This window comes from Leptodactylus fuscus, chromosome 1 (assembly GCF_031893055.1).
Source record: "Leptodactylus fuscus isolate aLepFus1 chromosome 1, aLepFus1.hap2, whole genome shotgun sequence".
NCBI classification, from domain to species: domain Eukaryota; kingdom Metazoa; phylum Chordata; class Amphibia; order Anura; family Leptodactylidae; genus Leptodactylus; species Leptodactylus fuscus.
Genome location: NC_134265.1, coordinates 198,840,719 through 198,858,272, shown reverse-complemented (window position 1 = coordinate 198,858,272; position 17,554 = coordinate 198,840,719). Strand labels below are relative to the sequence as shown.

The following is a 17,554-nucleotide window of genomic DNA, read 5'->3' as shown; positions in this document are numbered from 1 at the left end:
ATTGTAGATTCAGAGAAATAATGCAGTTCTCAAACCTATCTGCAGGTTCATCCTCTATTTTTTTTCTTACTGAACAGTATAGCACGGCAGGCACTGCTATTCTACTAGGCAAAAGAAATATAACAGAATGCTTGTGCGAACAGCTTAGCTCAGACTGTTATCAAAGAGACAATGTGAACAAATGATAAAAATGAAATCTCAAACTGCAAATCTCATATTTTCTTTAAAGCCAGTCCACTTTTTAAATATCTATTTGGTAAGGGTGTAAATACAAAAGCAAACTAACAACAGCAAGTATCTAAGGAACATGTCACAGTTATTTTAAGGTTCAAGTACACAAAAAAGTGAGATCACAAATGATAAAAATCTGGGTATAACAATTCTCTAGAACAACTTCTATGCCATTTTTCTCCTGTAATCTAATGGAAAAACAATATACAGCTGCTTTAGCTTTCTCTTGTGGAGATGGTCGGAGCCACAGACCACCATGATAGCAGTTGGGGAAAGCCTAGTTCCTTTACTGCTATGCATATTGTAAATGGAAATGGGTCTGGCATATCAATGGGCCCCTTTCCAATAGATGCTTGCACAGGGGAGGTGGCTAAAAATAAAAAATATTTATACTCACCTCTACTGGGCTTCTGACAGTCCTCAGCATCCAGGGCTCTTCTGGTCTGTGACTGAGGCAACGAGCCCCAGATCTCACAGCTGGGGCCTATGATTGGGCCCCAGCGACCACATGGGACATGATGGTGTAATGTTATCAGTGCTCCCCACGTGACCGATGAGGCCCAATTGCTCCTAGGCACTTCACCTCACAGTCGCAGACATAAGTTGACCAAACAAGATGCTGAAGAGAGCCTGAGCCAGCTGAGGAGAACCCAATGTATAATAATAGCATTGAAACAGAGGGCTGAACCTCATGAACATTCATGGAATTTCATGGGGTACACTTGAAGCAGCTTTAGGGGGCTCTTGGGAGCATATTATACTGTGTGGTGGCCCCTGTGGAGCATATTGTAATGTGGGGGTAGAGGACACTGTGGAATATATTACACTGTGTAGGGGACCACTGTGGAGCATATTATACTGTGTGGGGCCTCTTCAATATTCACATCACATGGCATCTGTTCTATAGTAACCATGTACTGTTTTTACAGGCTGTAATAACATTGCATGGTGATTATAAAACAGATACTGTACAATGCAAATAGTGAAGGAGTCACGTTGCTTGCAAAAGCACCACGGTAACTTTAAACAGTTGATCAGCCAAGGGCCCTGGGTGTTGGACATCTCTTAGACTGTTAGGACCCTGCAGATCAGCTGTTTCCCACAGCACATAGCTCCCAGTATTGTATATGTACTGGGTGTTGCGCTGCTCACTCACCATATTCTTGATAACTGCAGTTGTGGGTACTAAAATTGTATCTCTTTCAAGAATCTGAGATACTGCTGCAGCACCTGTAACTGTCACTATTAAGAATACGCTGTAGGGAGGTGGTAGGGGCCCTGGACAAAAATTTGCACTGGAGACCACAAGACTTTAGTTATGCCCTGCAGTATCTGCATGTCAGTACTATGTGGTGAACCCACATGGAGCCATGAGCCATTTTCTGTGTGTTCAAGAAATCACAAAGATATTAAACTTCTTGAAAAATGTCTTTTGTGCTCTTTATTTCCAGCCTTGCCATACTAAGGTAAAAGCTATTTGCGCATTCACCATTGAGAAGAAAGGATAGAGAGCTAGAGGCAATTCTGCAGAAGACGCCTTTTTTTATCAATAAGAACGCACATTATCACAGGAGCTTTAATACTTTCTGGCACATACTAAAACAGATAGATTTAAGTAGTGGAAGATTGAAAGACCCTTTTGCAAGGAGTGGGAATAAGGCCAATTATTGGGTACAAGTGTTCCTAGGAAACCTCCTTCTCAATAACTGCTCTAATTGTGCTGCTGTTCAAGCGGCCAAAAAGCAAACGCTTGCCAGCTGACTGCATATTTTAGGGTTCATTTACATGCTCAGGTTTTTGCATGCAGTTTTTGAAGCCAAAAACCAGGTGTGGATTATAATAGGAGAGAAAGTACAAGTGACAGATACTACTTTTTCTCTTTGTTTCAATCCAGTCTTGATGGCTTCAAAAGCTGCTTGCAAACACTGGGCACATAAATGCACCATAATGCAATTAAAAAGATGCAGATTATTAGCAGTGCACTGCCCAACGTAAACCTGTGCTGATGAGGAGTGCTGCAATGGAGCACCGTTGTAGGTTTATTTTCAATTGCCACGTACGCCTACAACTGCAATATGAAAAGAGTTTACATGCTTGGTCTTACATAGAAAATCTTTAAGCTCCTCTCAGAATGTCTGGATCTCTATAGGACTATATAATGCAGGTTGCAATATTTGTGAAAATGTGACCCCAAAAAGCTGAACAACAGCGACATATTTGGAAACTCAACTCTACAAGATACTGGGATTAGGTTTATAATGAATTTACTGCTGACAGACTCCCATTAATGTTATTAGTCCAAGGATGTGCTTGTGTACACAAGTGTAACTGAGAACTAAACATGGGGTCAGTCACAAGATCATGGGAAATCGTATTCAGTTAGTCCATGCATGTGAGCATTTTATTTCATGTCAATTCTAAAATAATAGTTCCCTATTTTACAGATAAATTATCCAGACGCCTTCATAAATAAAAATTCACCTCCTAATGCCAAAATGCCACTGTGTTATTGGTAACACTTGCTTAGAATGTGACAATAGTGACATTGGTTCAAATTCTGAATGGCGTGCTATCATGCTTTAAATTAGTTGTTTTTACTAAATTATGCTTATATGAAAAAAAAAAAACAACAACCACAAGACCCTTTTTAATGCATATTTCTCTAGTTCACTGTATATGTATTGCATTATTTTGTTCTGTACCTTGCTGAATCCCGACTCCCTAGTGTAGAAAACTTCACAGGTGTCCGGCTTTCAACTTGGCCGCATCTTATATCTGCAACAAGGACACAAAAATAATAAATTACTAAGAATTATATGGTTTTGCCTCATGGAAAAATTTGGGCCCAGCCTCTATGGCTCAAATTACAGCAAATGGGCCTCGGGCAGAGTGTACTCCGCATGCCCACCTGGTGTAAGCGTCCATTTTTCTTGTGGCTGCTTACCCCAGTTAACTGTGTAAGCGGCCACAAGAAAATGGCCACTTACACCAGACGGGCATGCGCAGTCGGCTCTGCCCGAGGCCTGACGGCAGAGCCGACTGCGCATGCCTTGAAATTTGAAGCCAGCTCTGGAAGAAGACACGCAGAGAGGCCGTTCCTGAAGAAGATGGAGTTGGCACTGGAGATTTCTCTCGCAGCATTGGGGACGCCCCCTATGCTGTTTGAGCGCTGGGAGTGCTGCGAGAGAATTCATTTGCATACAGACGAAAACCAAGAACAATAGACTATGCATTGGAGTTGGTGAGTAATTATGGTGGGCGTGTTTTTCACTTAATATACAAAGGATTCAGTTTTTTCATCATGTTATTTGGTGTATGAACAGTGACGATAAGAGTGATCTAGATCTATATTCTGACATCTAATATTTAACAATGCCCCAACCGCTCCCCTCTGACAAATATCTGCATCTTGATGGCAATAAAATAGCAGGCAGTTATATTGGATGTGACGTCAGTGGGTGTGTGTGAGTTAGGAGTTGGGGCCAGGCCTTTAAATACTGAGAAGGATTGAGCTTTGGGCAGACAATTCAAGTATGGACACCCACCATCCGGGCCCTGGTAACTGCAGTTTATATTGCACTATAGGCTATCGAATGCTATAATATTTTCTTGCCATGACCTTTCGGTGATTTTTATGATATACAGTGGCTTGCAAAAGTATTCATACTCCTTTTTATACATTTTGTCACCTTACAACCACAAACTTAAATGTACCTTATTTTTGGACTATCACTGGACTATAAGACGCACCTAGGTTTTAGAGGAGGAAAATAGGGAAAAAAAATTTTGAAGCAAAAACTGGTAAAATATTTAATATATGGGAGTTGTAGTTTTGCAACAGCTGCAAGGCCACATTGACAGGTGACCCTGCAGCTGTACGGGGATGCATAGAGCGTTTTTTTTGCGGGGCCAGCTGTACTTTTTAGTTATACCATTTTGGGGGATATCTATTGCTTAGATCACCTTGTATTGAAAAAAAAACAGGAGGTGATTTAGAACTTTTATTTATTTCATATTTTTAAAGCTTTTTTTTTTTTTTTTTTTACTATTTTATTCCCCCCCCGGGGGCTTGAACCTGCGGTCACTTGATCGCAAGTCCCATAGACGGCAATACAACTGTATTGCCGTCTATGGGACATTCTGTGTATTAGTATTACGGCGGCTGGTCATAGAGACCAGCCGCAATACTAATATATAGCAGTGACAGACCCGGGAGCCTCATTAGGCTCCCGGCTGTCACCCGAACAGGTCGGCTCCTGCGATATCGCCGCGCAGGAGCCGGCCTGCAACTTTACAGGTACGGGGCCGGTGGGGACCGGCCCCGGGGGAGAAGGGGCCGCTGATACTGACCCGGCATCCGCTGTACTAGAGAGGCGGATGCCGGGGAGGGATAGACGCCGGGGCCTGAGACATCGCTACGATCCTCTGCCCTTCATGAAGCCAGCAGCGGGGGGACGGAGGAGCCCCTGCCGCTGCTGGCTTCATGCAGGGCAGAGGAGCGCAGCGATGTCTCAGGCCCCGGCACCTGTAATGGCGTCTATCACTTGCCGGCTTCCGCCTCTCTATTACAGCGGATGCCAGGCGCCACCTTCAGACTATAAGACGCACCCTTCTTTTCCCCAAAAATTTTGGGGAAAAAAAGTGCGTCTTATAGTCCGAAAAATACGGTATTTTATTGAGATTTTAAATGATAGACCAACACATAGTAGCAGATAATTGTGAAGTGGAATGAAAATGATACATGGTTTTCACAACTGTAATCAAATAAAAATCTTTAACCCCTTCCCGCCGATGGCATTTTTTGATTTTCCTTTTTCACTCCCCTCCTTCTAAACCCCATAACTTTTTTATTTCTCCGCTCCCAGAGCCATATGAGGTCTTAATTTTTGCGGGACAAATTTTTCTTTATGATGCCACCATTAATTATTCTATATAATGTACTGGGAAGCAGGAAAAAAATTCAGAATGGGGTGGATTTGAAGAAAAAATGCATTTCTGCGACTTTCTTACGGGCTTTGGTTTTACGGCGTTCACTGTGCAGCCAAAATGTCATGTCCCCTATATTCTGTGTTTCGGTACGGTTCCAGGGATACCAAATTTATATGGTTTTATTTACATTTTGACCCCTTAAAAAAAATCCAAAACTGTGTTAAAATTTTTTTTTTCTAAAAGTCGCCATATTCCGACGGCCGTAACTTTTTTATACGTAAGTGTACGGGGATGCATAGGGCGTCTTTTTTTGCGGGGCCAGGTGTACTTTTTAGTTCTACCATTTTCGGGAAATGTTATTGCTTTGATCACTTTTTATTCAAATTTTTATCAGAATCAAAACAGTGAAAAAAACGGCGGTTTGGCACTTTTGACTATTTTTCCCGCTACGGCGTTTACCAAACAGGAAAAATATTTTTATAGATTTGTAGAGTGGGCGATTTCGGACGGACAGTTTTTAACTACTTTTATATGTGTTCTAGAGAAAGGGGGGTGATTTGAACTTTTAATACTTTTTATATTTTTTTATATTTTTTTTTCCTTTTTTTTTTTGCATTTATTAGACCCCCTAGGGGTGTTGAACCCCAGGGGGTCTGATCACTAATGCAATGCATTACAATGCTAATGCATTGCAAAAAATCATCCTCTCTTTTGCAGGCTGCATAGACCAGCCTGCAAAAGAGACAATTTGCAGACAAGCCTGGGAGCCTTGTACAGGCTCCCGGCTGTCATGGCAACATGACGTCGGCCCTGGAGCATGCTCCAGGAGCCGGCGATCCCGAGCAAAATGGCAGCGCCCATGTGCCGCCGGGAAAATGGCGCCTCCGGCGCCTTTGACCGCAGCGCCGGAGGGGTTAATGCCTCCGATCGGTCCGGGGACCGATCGGAGGCATTAGAGCCGGTTGTCTACTGATTAAAGCAGTAGACACCCGGCAGCTATGGCGGCCATAGTTACAGACCCGACATGCGCCGTACTATTACGGCACATGTCAGGAAGGGGTTAAAGTGTGACGTGCAAAAGTATTCAGCCCCCTATCCCTATATCAATACTTTGTAGAGCCACCTTTCTCTGCAATTACAGCTGCAAGTCTTTTGGGATAAGTCTCCACCAGCTTTCCACATCTACAGACTGAGATTTTTGCCTATTCTTATTTGTAAAATAGCTCAACTCAGCCAGATTGGATGGAGACGTCTGTAAACAGCAAATTTCATGTCTTGCCATAGATGCTCAATGGGATTTAGGTCTGGACTGTGACTGGGCCATTCTAATACTTGAACATTCTTTGATCTAAACCATTCCACTGTAGCTCTGGCTGTATGTTTAGGGTCATTATCTTGCTGGAAGGTGAATCTCCTTCCCAGTCTCAAGGATCAGGATCGCCCTGTATTTAGCTCCATCCATCTTTCCATCAGCTCTAACCAGCTTCCCTGTTCCTAGAGAAGAAAAGCCTCCCCACAGTATGATGCTGCCACCATCATGTTTTACAGTGGGTATGGTGTGTCCAGGGTGATGAGCTGTGTTACTTTTCCACCACACATAGGACTTTGCATTTAGGCCAAAAAGTGTCCCCTCTATGGCTTGTGGCAAACTGCAAACAGCACTTCTTACGTCTTTCTTTCAACACTGGTTTTCTTCTTGCCACTCTTCCATAAAGGCCAGATTTGAGGAGTGCACGATTTACACTTGTTCTGTGGAAAGTTTCTTCCACCTGAGCTGCAACCATAGGCCTCTTGGCTGCTTCTCTGACCAGTGCTCTCCTTGCTTGATCTGTTAGTTTAGGTGGACGGCCATGTCTTGGTAGGTTTGCAGTTGTAAAATACTTTTCCCATTTTTGGATGATGGATTGAACAATGCTCCTTGGCATACTCAAAGCTTGCTCAAAGTTTTTATAACCTAACCCTGCTTTAAACTTCTCCACAACTTTATCTGTGACCTGTCTGGTGAGTTCCTTGGTCTACATGATGCTGTTTGTTCATTTCTGTTCTCTAAAAAACCACTGAGGCCTTCACAGAACAGGTGTATTTATACTGAGACTAAATTACCCACAGCTGGACTCTATTAACTAATTAATTTTCGTCTGAAGGCAATTGTGTGCACTGGATTTTATTTAAGGGTATCAGAGTATAGGGGCTGAATATTTTTGCATGTCACAATCTTGAAAAACATGTATCATATCATTTTAGTCCCACTTCACAATTATCTGCTACCATATGTTGGTCTAACACTTAAAACCTCAAAAAATTACCTTTAAGTTTGTGGTTGTAAGGAGACAAAATGTGACAAAGTTCAAGTAGTAAGAATACTTTTGTAAGCCACTGTAAATTTATCCCCAGTGATAGCTTGCTCAGATGGGAAACCCCTTGGATACCCTGTGATTGTGATTTTTTTTTTTTTTGTAGTACTGTATCTACATTCTTAGGGATGAAGATATATCTTAATGACTAGCATGAAAAAATGTCCCATCCTGTCAGCTTTTAACTCTTACCTTGCTCTTTCTTGCTGCCATTTGGTTCCATGTTGCATAACTTTCCACATCTAGAGTCAACATCACCCTCTTCCTCAAGCAGGTCATACTCCTCTCCTTCGCTTATTGGACTCTGCAGGGAGCATGAGCATTCAACATTAGGCAAGAAGGCGGGGTATATATTAGTAATTTGGAACACAGGAAATAATCTTACCCCTTCAGTCATTGACCCATGAAGCTGATTCTGTCTCAACCATGCAGTCTTATACTGGTCTAGTTTTTGTCCTTTGTACCGTACTGATGCCCATCCACAGCCAGATTTCTTAGCAGGATTAACCAAACGTTTGCAGTGAGTAGCCCACGCACTAGGAGAGTTAAAGGCTTGACCACTCTCCTGCCAGATAATTTTTCCATCCACTAAAAGATCTCCAAGAAATTTCCTTCCCTAAAAAAAAAAAAGATTATAGAATATGCGACTTACAGAATGTCAAATTCATTGATAAAGTAAATGAAAAGTGTGGAACAGGCCCATACTAGAAGCAATACTTTACCTTAAAAAAAAAAAGCAACATATAACTGAGATACCTAAACTTTCCATGGCCAGACAGTGGTGCACCTATCCACAACACCAGTGAACTGGGGCTTCAAGTACAGTCATTCCAGCAGAAATAGCTTCCCAGCTGCTTATTGGTTCACATATCTACATTGTACAGTGCTTGGTGCAGTTTGGTTAACACATCACGTCCCTGTTTTTTTTTTTCTTAATTGAGAAACTTTTGTGTACGTTAGTTAGGTTATGTGGATAATAGAAATCACAACACTGCTGGATCTGATGTGGATACCACACAGACAAACCATACGGTCCTCCTGGTCACATAGTTAGTACAGTTGATAGTCAAGTTCTCTTTTATTCATATGCTAATTAGCCTTCTCCGTGCACCCGGAAGTGTCTGTGATCACAGTCTGCTATTCTCTATGTGTATGAGAGTAGGGAGACTCATCAGTAGCAGCAGCCTGTCTGCTTGTGGAGAACAGCAGAGAGGGTGCATACAGGCACTTCCGGAGTGCATGGAGAAGGCTAATTAGCATGTGAAAAAAAACACGGACTTATTCAAAAACTACTGGGGCAATTTACATATAAAAGATATGTGTGAAATAGCCTTTATAAAGGCTATGCAAGTATGTGCTTAGCTAAAAATGACTTTTCACAATGATAGAGCCCCTTTAAATTTCACATGTACTTTCAGTTTATATTTTCTAAACCAATGGAGCTGTTTTACCTATTAAAGATATAAGGAATAAGGTCAAATGTAAAGTCCTAGAACACTTTATCCACTGCTTCCACCCTTTTCCAGGTCTTTTAGTGACCTCTTCATAGAAGCAAGTGAGATTACCCTGGCAACTTCTATCCTTAGTAAAAACTGTCCTTGGAATTGATTCATCAATTAAGATTAGCTGGGGTCTGACAACAGGGCCCCGTCCAATCAGCTGTTGGAAAAGGCTGCCGCGACTCTGCTTGGTATTGCAGTTCAGCAAATTCACTAAATGGGACTGAACTGCAATCAGGACATGTAACCGATGAACATGACATCACATGGATTGTGAAGTGGAAAGTTTCAAACAGTTGTCAGACCCCCATGGATAGTCATGGTCACATACTCCTGTACATAGTAATATACTCTCACTTTCCCTACAATGAATGTGAAAGAGGACCTCTCACAAGATCCAAAAAGTCCCATGACAAATTTTCTTTATCCAAATCCATTCAGTCCTTCCAAAAGATATAAATCCTTTAAGTGTTAATGCAAATTAGGGTATTAGAGTCAAGCGGACAGTAACAATGTGGTATAGGCTCTCTGTGTGCTATATGTCATGCAGTGCTACTGCTCACTGGGCTAGTATACCCTAATTTGCACCTACACTAAAAGGACTTTCAGCAGTATTTTATGTATAGTCCTGGCCCTGGAGGATGAAGAACTGCTTCTGGTTATCAATATCAAATCAAAAATTAAGTTTATAATCTCACCAAGTACAGTATAGATAGAACCCCTTGCCCAGGCTCTATCAGTCCATCTTTCAAGAGTACCCTCAGGGTAATGCCTCTCTTTGTCAAAAAGTTGTTTGCCTTTCCAGAGTGAAGCACTCTACCAGAGCTCTCGGTCTCATTATCTTCCAGCTCCTCATCATCTTCTTCCAGTCCATCTTCACCCCATGGAGACTGTTCCTCCATTACTAAAAACAAGAAAACAGAGTCCTAGTCACTGCCTCGGTTCTGAAGCCTTGCATCTCAGCGCCATAAAAAAAAAATGGATTTCATGAACCTCAAAGAGAGAAAACCTATTCTCCTTTCAGAAACATAGCAATTTGATGTAAAAGGGCTGTGTATTCATGGCTTCATGTTTTGTAGAGGTTTTTCTGAAGTGTGACATGAAATCTACTAAGACAAATGGCTTTAGATGCCTGAATTCAAGAGCCAGGCAGCAAACTCGTAGTTGGCAGTTGTGGGTAGAAATTTCCTTGGGCTGGCCGGACTGCACACACAAACAGTAACTTATTGGAAGAATTGGACAGCACTCCAACAGTACATTATGAACTTGTTAATTACTTTATTTATAAGGCATCTGTCATTTAATCAACTTGGAAAAAGAACACGCCAAAACATAGATTCGAAATATATATAAAAATATCAAATATTTTATTAAATACCTGGTAACAAATCAAAAATACAGCAGGGCAGATGGATCTAGCCGAAAGTACACATAATAGACACATAAGAAAAAGACATGAGCGCTAAGCTGAATAGTAATAATAATGGTACAGGTACACTAATATATGTAAATATTGGTGCTCAAAGGTCTACAAATATTCATGAATATCAACTCAGTGATATGTGGAAGAATATATGTTATCAAAATCACAGTAGATTAATAAATTTAAATACCTTTTATCCACAAAACACGAGTACACAAAATTTCTATAAATATTGTTGTGTCCAGACCTGACTCAAATAATACATTAAATAGTTAAATACCCCTTAGGGAGCGTTCACACTACCGTCGGTGTCCGACATGTAGTGTCCGCTCAAAATCTGTCACGGACACTAGGAGCGGACACTAGATGTGTCCGTGACACCTGTCATTCACTTGAATGGGCATCGGGTGCATTCTTTTGCACTCCGTGCCCGTCCTTCCCTGTCCGCAAGTGAAGATGTCGGACTTCTCAAGCGGACAGAGGAACCCTGCATGCAGGGTTTTTCTGTCCGCTTGAGAAGTCGGACATCTTCTCTTGCGGACAGGGAAGGACGGGCACGGAGTGCAAAAGAACGCACCCGATGCCCATTCAAGTGAATGACAGGTGTCACAGACACATCTAGTGTCCGCTCCTAGTGTCCGTGACAGATTTTGAGCGGACACTAGGAGCGGACACTACATGACGGACACCGACGGTAGTGTGAACGCCCCCTTATCCAAAGGACACAGAGTTATATAAGTGTATACAGACCAAGCTCAGACAGACCAACAGAGACACCATAGAGCTACCAAATATACATCAATGGTTAAAGCTATGTATATTTACCTGTAGTCATGTTCCTGTAGTAATGGCCAGCTAAGCACCCAAGAGAAAAATGTATGACATGTAGCAAGGACCACCCCTACACGTTTCGCCACATAAATGGCTTCTTCAGGAGTCTATATTATTTGCACCTAAAACTCATGTTCAATCTCACATTCATATACAAAATACATTTAAAATAATAGCTTATGGTGTATACAATGTGTATATATACTATATGTACCGCAAACATCAACTACAATAAGAGCTTGGACTCCCAAAAACACGAATACAGAAGACAAGCAGGATTTTGCAGTTATTCACTAATATGTTAAAAGCTATACTGCACCTACCAAACGGTGACTGTGATACCAAAATCTAACTTTTTTGAGATTGCACAGCATACCATATATAAAAACACAACTTAATGTTTCATATATACAACCACCTTCATGCAAAGTTGCGGCAAACAGAGATTGCTAGCAAAAATTGCACAAAAATTTAAATTTGCCACTAAAGTGCGGCTCAAGAAATCACTTTCTGCAAACAAAATGTACTTTCCAAAAAACTGCAATATGTAAGGAGTTCATACATACCACACATGTATATATTTACAGGGGCGGGTGTTAAAGAAACGCCAAAATCGCAGAAATGCGCCATCCCATTTTGTGCATGCAAATTAAATAGGAGTTTACATAAAAATATTATTTTCCATCCTCCCTATAAAAATTTTAGCAAACTATACGTTCAATTCTAGTGATAATTGTTATTACTATTATTTTAGCATGTAACGGATACCACTAGAAACGTATTTTACTCTAGAAAGCTCAGGTATAGACAGGACAGGGATTGGGTGAAATGTAAACTTTATTTGCGACTTTATGTATATGTTGTGTAAGCGTTTGGTGCGACTTTATTTTTGGCGCTGCGACCTGGACAATGGTAAATGTCTGGGTCACAGCGCCAATAAACTTCCTGGTTATGTTCAGGGGTATTACATAAGAATACCCCACTAAAGCTCAGGGTGGACTTAGAATGCAAAAGTACAGCACGTGCTCTGATTGACAGGAGGGAGGAAATAGGGACTGAATCCCTTCTTTTTTTTTTTTTTTTTTTTTTTTTTTTTTAAATGTAGATTATGAGCGCCACATAGAGCTCACAATGTACATTTTTTTCCCCTATCAGTATGTCTTTGGAATACGGGATGGAAATCCATGCAAACACGGGGAGAACATACAAACTCCTTGCAGATGGTTTTATGCCCTTGGCAGGATTTGAACACCAGGACTCCAGTGCTCCCTTCTCCCCCCCCCCCCGGCCTGTGGTCACATACAAGTTGTGCACAGGGACATAGAAAATGCTTCTCTGTCTCTGTGCACGCTGCAGGCTGCTCCTCCCCATTTCCTGTTTCACTAATGCTTCCCGAAACAGGAGGGGGGGGGACACACTTTAAAGTCCTGTATCTCAGAAATCATTTGGGCTATGAAGATAATTTTAGATTCATTTTAAAGAGGAGAATCACATTGTCAGAATCACGTTGATAACTTAAAGCGTCTGACAGTTATTACCACATAAAGTGACATATGTCAGATTTGAAAAATGAGGCCTGGTCCTTAAAGGGGTTGTCCAGGCAAAAATGGACAACCCTTTTAACTTTTAAATCAGCTGGGGCATTGAATTTTTTTTTTTTTTACTAAACATGCATACTCACCTGCCCCGAATACTCAGTGTGTTCCTGCGCGTCCCAGTTCTTATGCTCCAGCAGCTTCTCAAAGGTCTCTTCTGGAGTTTCTGGAGTTCCGTTGAACCACCTCAACGGTCACCATAATTTTTTCAATGCCCCCGACTGATTTAAATGTTAAAAGTGTTATTTATTTTTGCCTGAACAACCCCCTTAAAGGGGCTCTATCAGCAAAATCATGCTGATAGAGCCCCACATATGCGTGAATAGCCTTTAAAAAGGCTATTTAGGCACCGTAAGTGTTATATTAAACTACCCCCCCCCCCCGTTTTAAAATAAAACCCTAAAACAGAATGTGATAAACTTACCGAACGTGCACGGGGGGCGGGCGTTCAGGGTGTGTCTTCTTCTTTGTCCACGCCTCTTCTTCCTCCAATGTCTTCCGATCCCGTCCTCCTCCGGCGCTCGCGAACTGACACTGATGAAAAAAAATGGCCTGGGCGCCTGCGCAGTAGCCGTAGTAGAAGCCGCATGCTACTGCGCATGCGCCCAGGCCATTTTTTTTAGATCAGTGTCAATTCGCGAGCGCCGGAGGAGGATGGGACCGGAGGACATCGGAGGAAGAAGAGGCGTGGATGAAGAAGAAGATATATGTGGGGCTCTATCAGCATGATTTTGCTGATAGAGCCCCTTTAAGGTACTTTTGATCTGCGTCCCCAAGGGGTTAAAACAAGACCAAGATCACAGCTCTGGAGGTTAGTGTCGTTTAGCCCCTGTCCGCCAAGGGCATTTTTCGATTTTCATTTTTTGTTTTTGACTCCCACCCCCCTTTCCAAACCCTATAACTTTTTTATTTCTCAGCTCAGAGCCATATGAGGTCTTAATGTTTGTTGCAGGACAAATTGCTCTTCATGATGCCACCATTGTTTATTCTGTTCAATGTACTGGGAAGCTGGAAAAAAATTCAGAATGGGGTAGATTTGAAGAAAAAGTGCATTTGTGCGATCTTCTTACAGTATCCGTTTTTACGGCGTTCACTGTGCTGCCAACATGACATGTCACCTATATTCTATGTTTCGGTACGATTCTGGGGATTCCAAATTTATATGGTTTTATTTACATTTTAACCCCTTAACAAAAATCCAAAACTGTGCCAAATTTATTTTTCTAAAAGTGGCCATCTTCTGACACCCGTAGCTTTTTTATACTTCTGTGTACGGGGATGCATAGTGCGTCTTTTTTTTGCAGGGCCAGGTGTACTTTTTAGTTCTACCATTTTGGGGAATTGGTATTTCTTTGATCATTTTTTATTCAAATTTTTATCAGAGGCAAAACAGTGAAAAAATGGCGGTTTGGCACTTTTGACTTTTTTTTTTCCCCGCTACAGCGTTTACTGTATAGGAAAAATATTTTAATAGATTTCCAGAGCGGGCGTTTTTGGACACTGGGATACCTAATGTGTAGGTGTTTCACAGTATTTAAGTACTTTTATATGTGTTCTAGGGAAAGGGAGATGATTTGAATTTTTGATATTTTTTTTTTTACTTTTTGTTAATTTTTTTTAATGCATTTATTAGATCCCCTAGGGGTCTTGAACCCCAGGGTGTCTAATCACTAATGCCATGCATTACAATGCATTGCAAAAAAAAAATTGTCATTTCTTTTGCAGTCTACATAGAGTAACCTGCAAAATAAAGGCACTGCAAACAGGTCGGGGAGCCTTTACAAGGATCCCAGCTGTCATGCCAACACGACGTGCTCCAGGTTCTGGCGATCACGGGCAAAATGGTGGCGCCTATGCGCTGCCAGGAAAATGGTGCCTCGGTCAACGGTGTGTGCATTGACCGTGAACATTAGTGCATGGTGTCTACTGTATGAAACAGCAGAATCAAGGCGCCTATGGCGGCCGCAATAGTTGAACACCCGACATCCGCCGTAATAAAGTTACAGTGTCTGTGAATGAGCTGTATTTGTCCAGTTTCCACCAGAAAAATGCAGAGAAAAGTCCTGCTTGCATTTTTCAAGCGGATTCGGGGACAGATTTGGAGTTTGAACGCTGGTGTGAACCCAGCCTTACCTGTGGTATGGAGGATGGCTGACTATAGTAAAGCCATTTAAAGCCATATTACAATTATCTGTAACAAATCTGCCACATGTAAACCTACCTAATGGCCATAAAAAGCCAAATAGCATCCGAGGGCACCAGTTTTCACGGATCCCTCATAGATTTGAGTGAGAACAGGAAGAAACAGGACACATGACATGAATCCATTGTCATACAGCCGGGTGAATATAGCTTTAGAATTACATTATGTTTCTGCTTCCTGGGTTACAATATTACCGGAGTGCAGTTTATATCTATATATATTGGTCAATTCAATATCTGTTCTGTCATTGTGTCCATTATTTTATGAGGAAAATAGTGCTGCATGGAAAAACTATGGAGTCTAAATAGTAAACAAAAAAGCTGGAGTGCTTCTTTAAGGATCCTAGTGGTGCTGCAGGAAGGTGGCATGTGCATTATAAGGAAACATTCGTATGTGACGTAGAAAGCCTCCAGTCAGCGCTGCAGTGTACACACCATTAATGCATCCTTAATGCACAGAATTACCTGAGCTTTACCAGGCGGGCGGAATCGTGGGAGATCGCGTCACCACAGCCCGGCAGATGGAGATTTCATGCACGTCTTTCCGGTGTCTCCATTGTCCGCGGGCAGTGCCAGTTACCGGCCAGACCAAGGCTGTGGGCACCGAGTCCAGCCGCGCAGGTGACTCCACCGCACACAAAGGCAGCAACCATCCAGGAGCCGCACACAAAGACTTGCCGTATCACACCCCTGCATCCCGCCGATTGGTCAGTTCCTGTCAATATGACTAGGAGCGACGGAGCGTCTTGATGTCATAATTCCTTAAGTGAGGATTAATGGAGAACGATAGCTCCCGTAGGCTCAGCCATTTGTAAGCCAAGTCTGCTCTCCTGGCTCACAATATCGCTATGACTAGAGCAGCGTTTGGTCATGGTGTCGCCATAAGCTGCTTTTGTCTATAACATTGGACATAAGCTTTCTAATGGCGGAACCCACTTTTGGATGAAAATTTTAGCAGGGACCATCTCTACTGTACTTAGGCTAGGATGCCGTCTGCGTCAGAAGATTGGTGGAGAGAAGGCCTCTGTCTAGGTCTTTTCTCTGCACAGGTTTCAGTATAAACCCAAGGCTCACCTGGCGGATACTGTGGAGTGTGAACCTGGCTTTAGTTGCATCTGTATTCTCACTCTTCTGCTGGAATTTTCCTTTTTTGGTGCCTTTTAGAGATGAGCGAGTACTGTTTGGATCAGCCGATCCTAACAGCACGCTCCATAGAAATGAATGGATGCACCTGGTACTTCCGCTTTGACGGCGGCCGGCCGCTTAACCCCCCGCGTGCCGGCTACGTCCATTCATTTCTATGCGAGCGTGCTGTTCGGATCGGCTGATCCGAACAGTACTCGCTCATCTCTAGTGCCTTTTATTCTATTGTATTATCATAAGGGATTTTAGTGCAACATACCGGTAAAATTTGTGTGCCCCCCTCCTCTCCGATGTATCATACAATTTCCTGTCCCATGGTCCCCAAATCCTATCCTCCTAATCCTATCCTTCCTATCCTACTTATCCTCCTACTTAATAATAATAAAAAAATATTATTAATTAATTAATATCTCTCTGTGTAAACACACACTAACCCTCAGTGGTGTGTGTACACACATTTGCATATTATCTGATCTGCTCCAGTGCTGACAAACTGACATGGGCAAACACCTTTAATCAAAATTGGCAGTTTGCCAATTTTCAACATGCCTGGAAAAATAAAATCTAATTTGTCGCAAACAACGAGAGCTATGAAGGAGCCAGAAGTCACAGAGTACTCCTCAAGCGGAGCTCAGGGGGATCATTGACGCCAACAACACGCTCATTATATGGTGTCCCTGCAAGCTGCTGAGATACCGGAACAATCACAGGCACAGCTCAAGGAAGGAGTTCAGCGGCAGGCCAGCATGACAGCTGCCGAAACGCTGCAGAAGGCGGATCATAAACACCAACAACACGCTCATTATATGACGTTCCAGTGAGGTGCTGAGATTCTGGAACAATCACAGGCACAGTGCAAGAAACAAGTTCAGCGGCAGGCCAGCTTGAGAGCTGCCAAAACGCTGAAGCATGCAAACCATCAATTTGCTGAATATAGGCGGCTCATCAATGCCAACAACCCGCAGACGAGGTTGTGGGCAGAAGCTAGTTAAGAATAAAAAGGTCGTGGATATAGTCTAGTTTACAGTTTCTAGTTTATATAGTCTAGTTTACTTTACAGTATAGTGCTCCACAGTAATGCGTTATACATGTAATGTATTAACCCTTTCCCGCCGATGGCATTTTTTTTATTTTCCTTTTTGACTCCCCTCCTTCTAAACCCCATAGCTTTTTTATTTCTCCGCTCCCAGAGCCATATGAGGTCTTAATTTTTGCGGGACAAATTCTTCTTCCTGATGCCACTATTAATTATTCTGTATACTGGGAAGCTGGAAAAAAAATTCAGAATGGGGTGGATTTGAAGAAAAAATGCATTTCTGCGACTTTCTTACGGGCTTTGGTTTTATG

General features: G+C 42.2%; 1 protein-coding gene across 2 annotated transcripts in view; it reads right to left on the bottom strand.

The window, feature by feature from the left end:
* MPND (MPN domain containing) overlaps positions 1 to 15,804 on the bottom strand; it is a 30,807-nt gene extending 15,003 nt beyond the window's left edge. The window contains exons 1-5 of one of the 2 annotated variants that reach the window (XM_075281460.1): positions 15,530 to 15,804; positions 9,712 to 9,917; positions 7,900 to 8,130; positions 7,707 to 7,818; positions 2,934 to 3,006 (exon numbers count right to left, since the gene is read on the bottom strand). In XM_075281460.1, the coding sequence (XP_075137561.1) occupies positions 2,934 to 3,006; positions 7,707 to 7,818; positions 7,900 to 8,130; positions 9,712 to 9,915 (620 nt within the window). In that variant the 5' untranslated portion in view covers positions 9,916 to 9,917; positions 15,530 to 15,804. The remainder of the gene's footprint in view (positions 1 to 2,933; positions 3,007 to 7,706; positions 7,819 to 7,899; positions 8,131 to 9,711; positions 9,918 to 15,529) is intronic. The other variant, XM_075281452.1, reaches the window with a different exon arrangement.
* Positions 15,805 to 17,554: the final 1,750 nt, after the last annotated feature.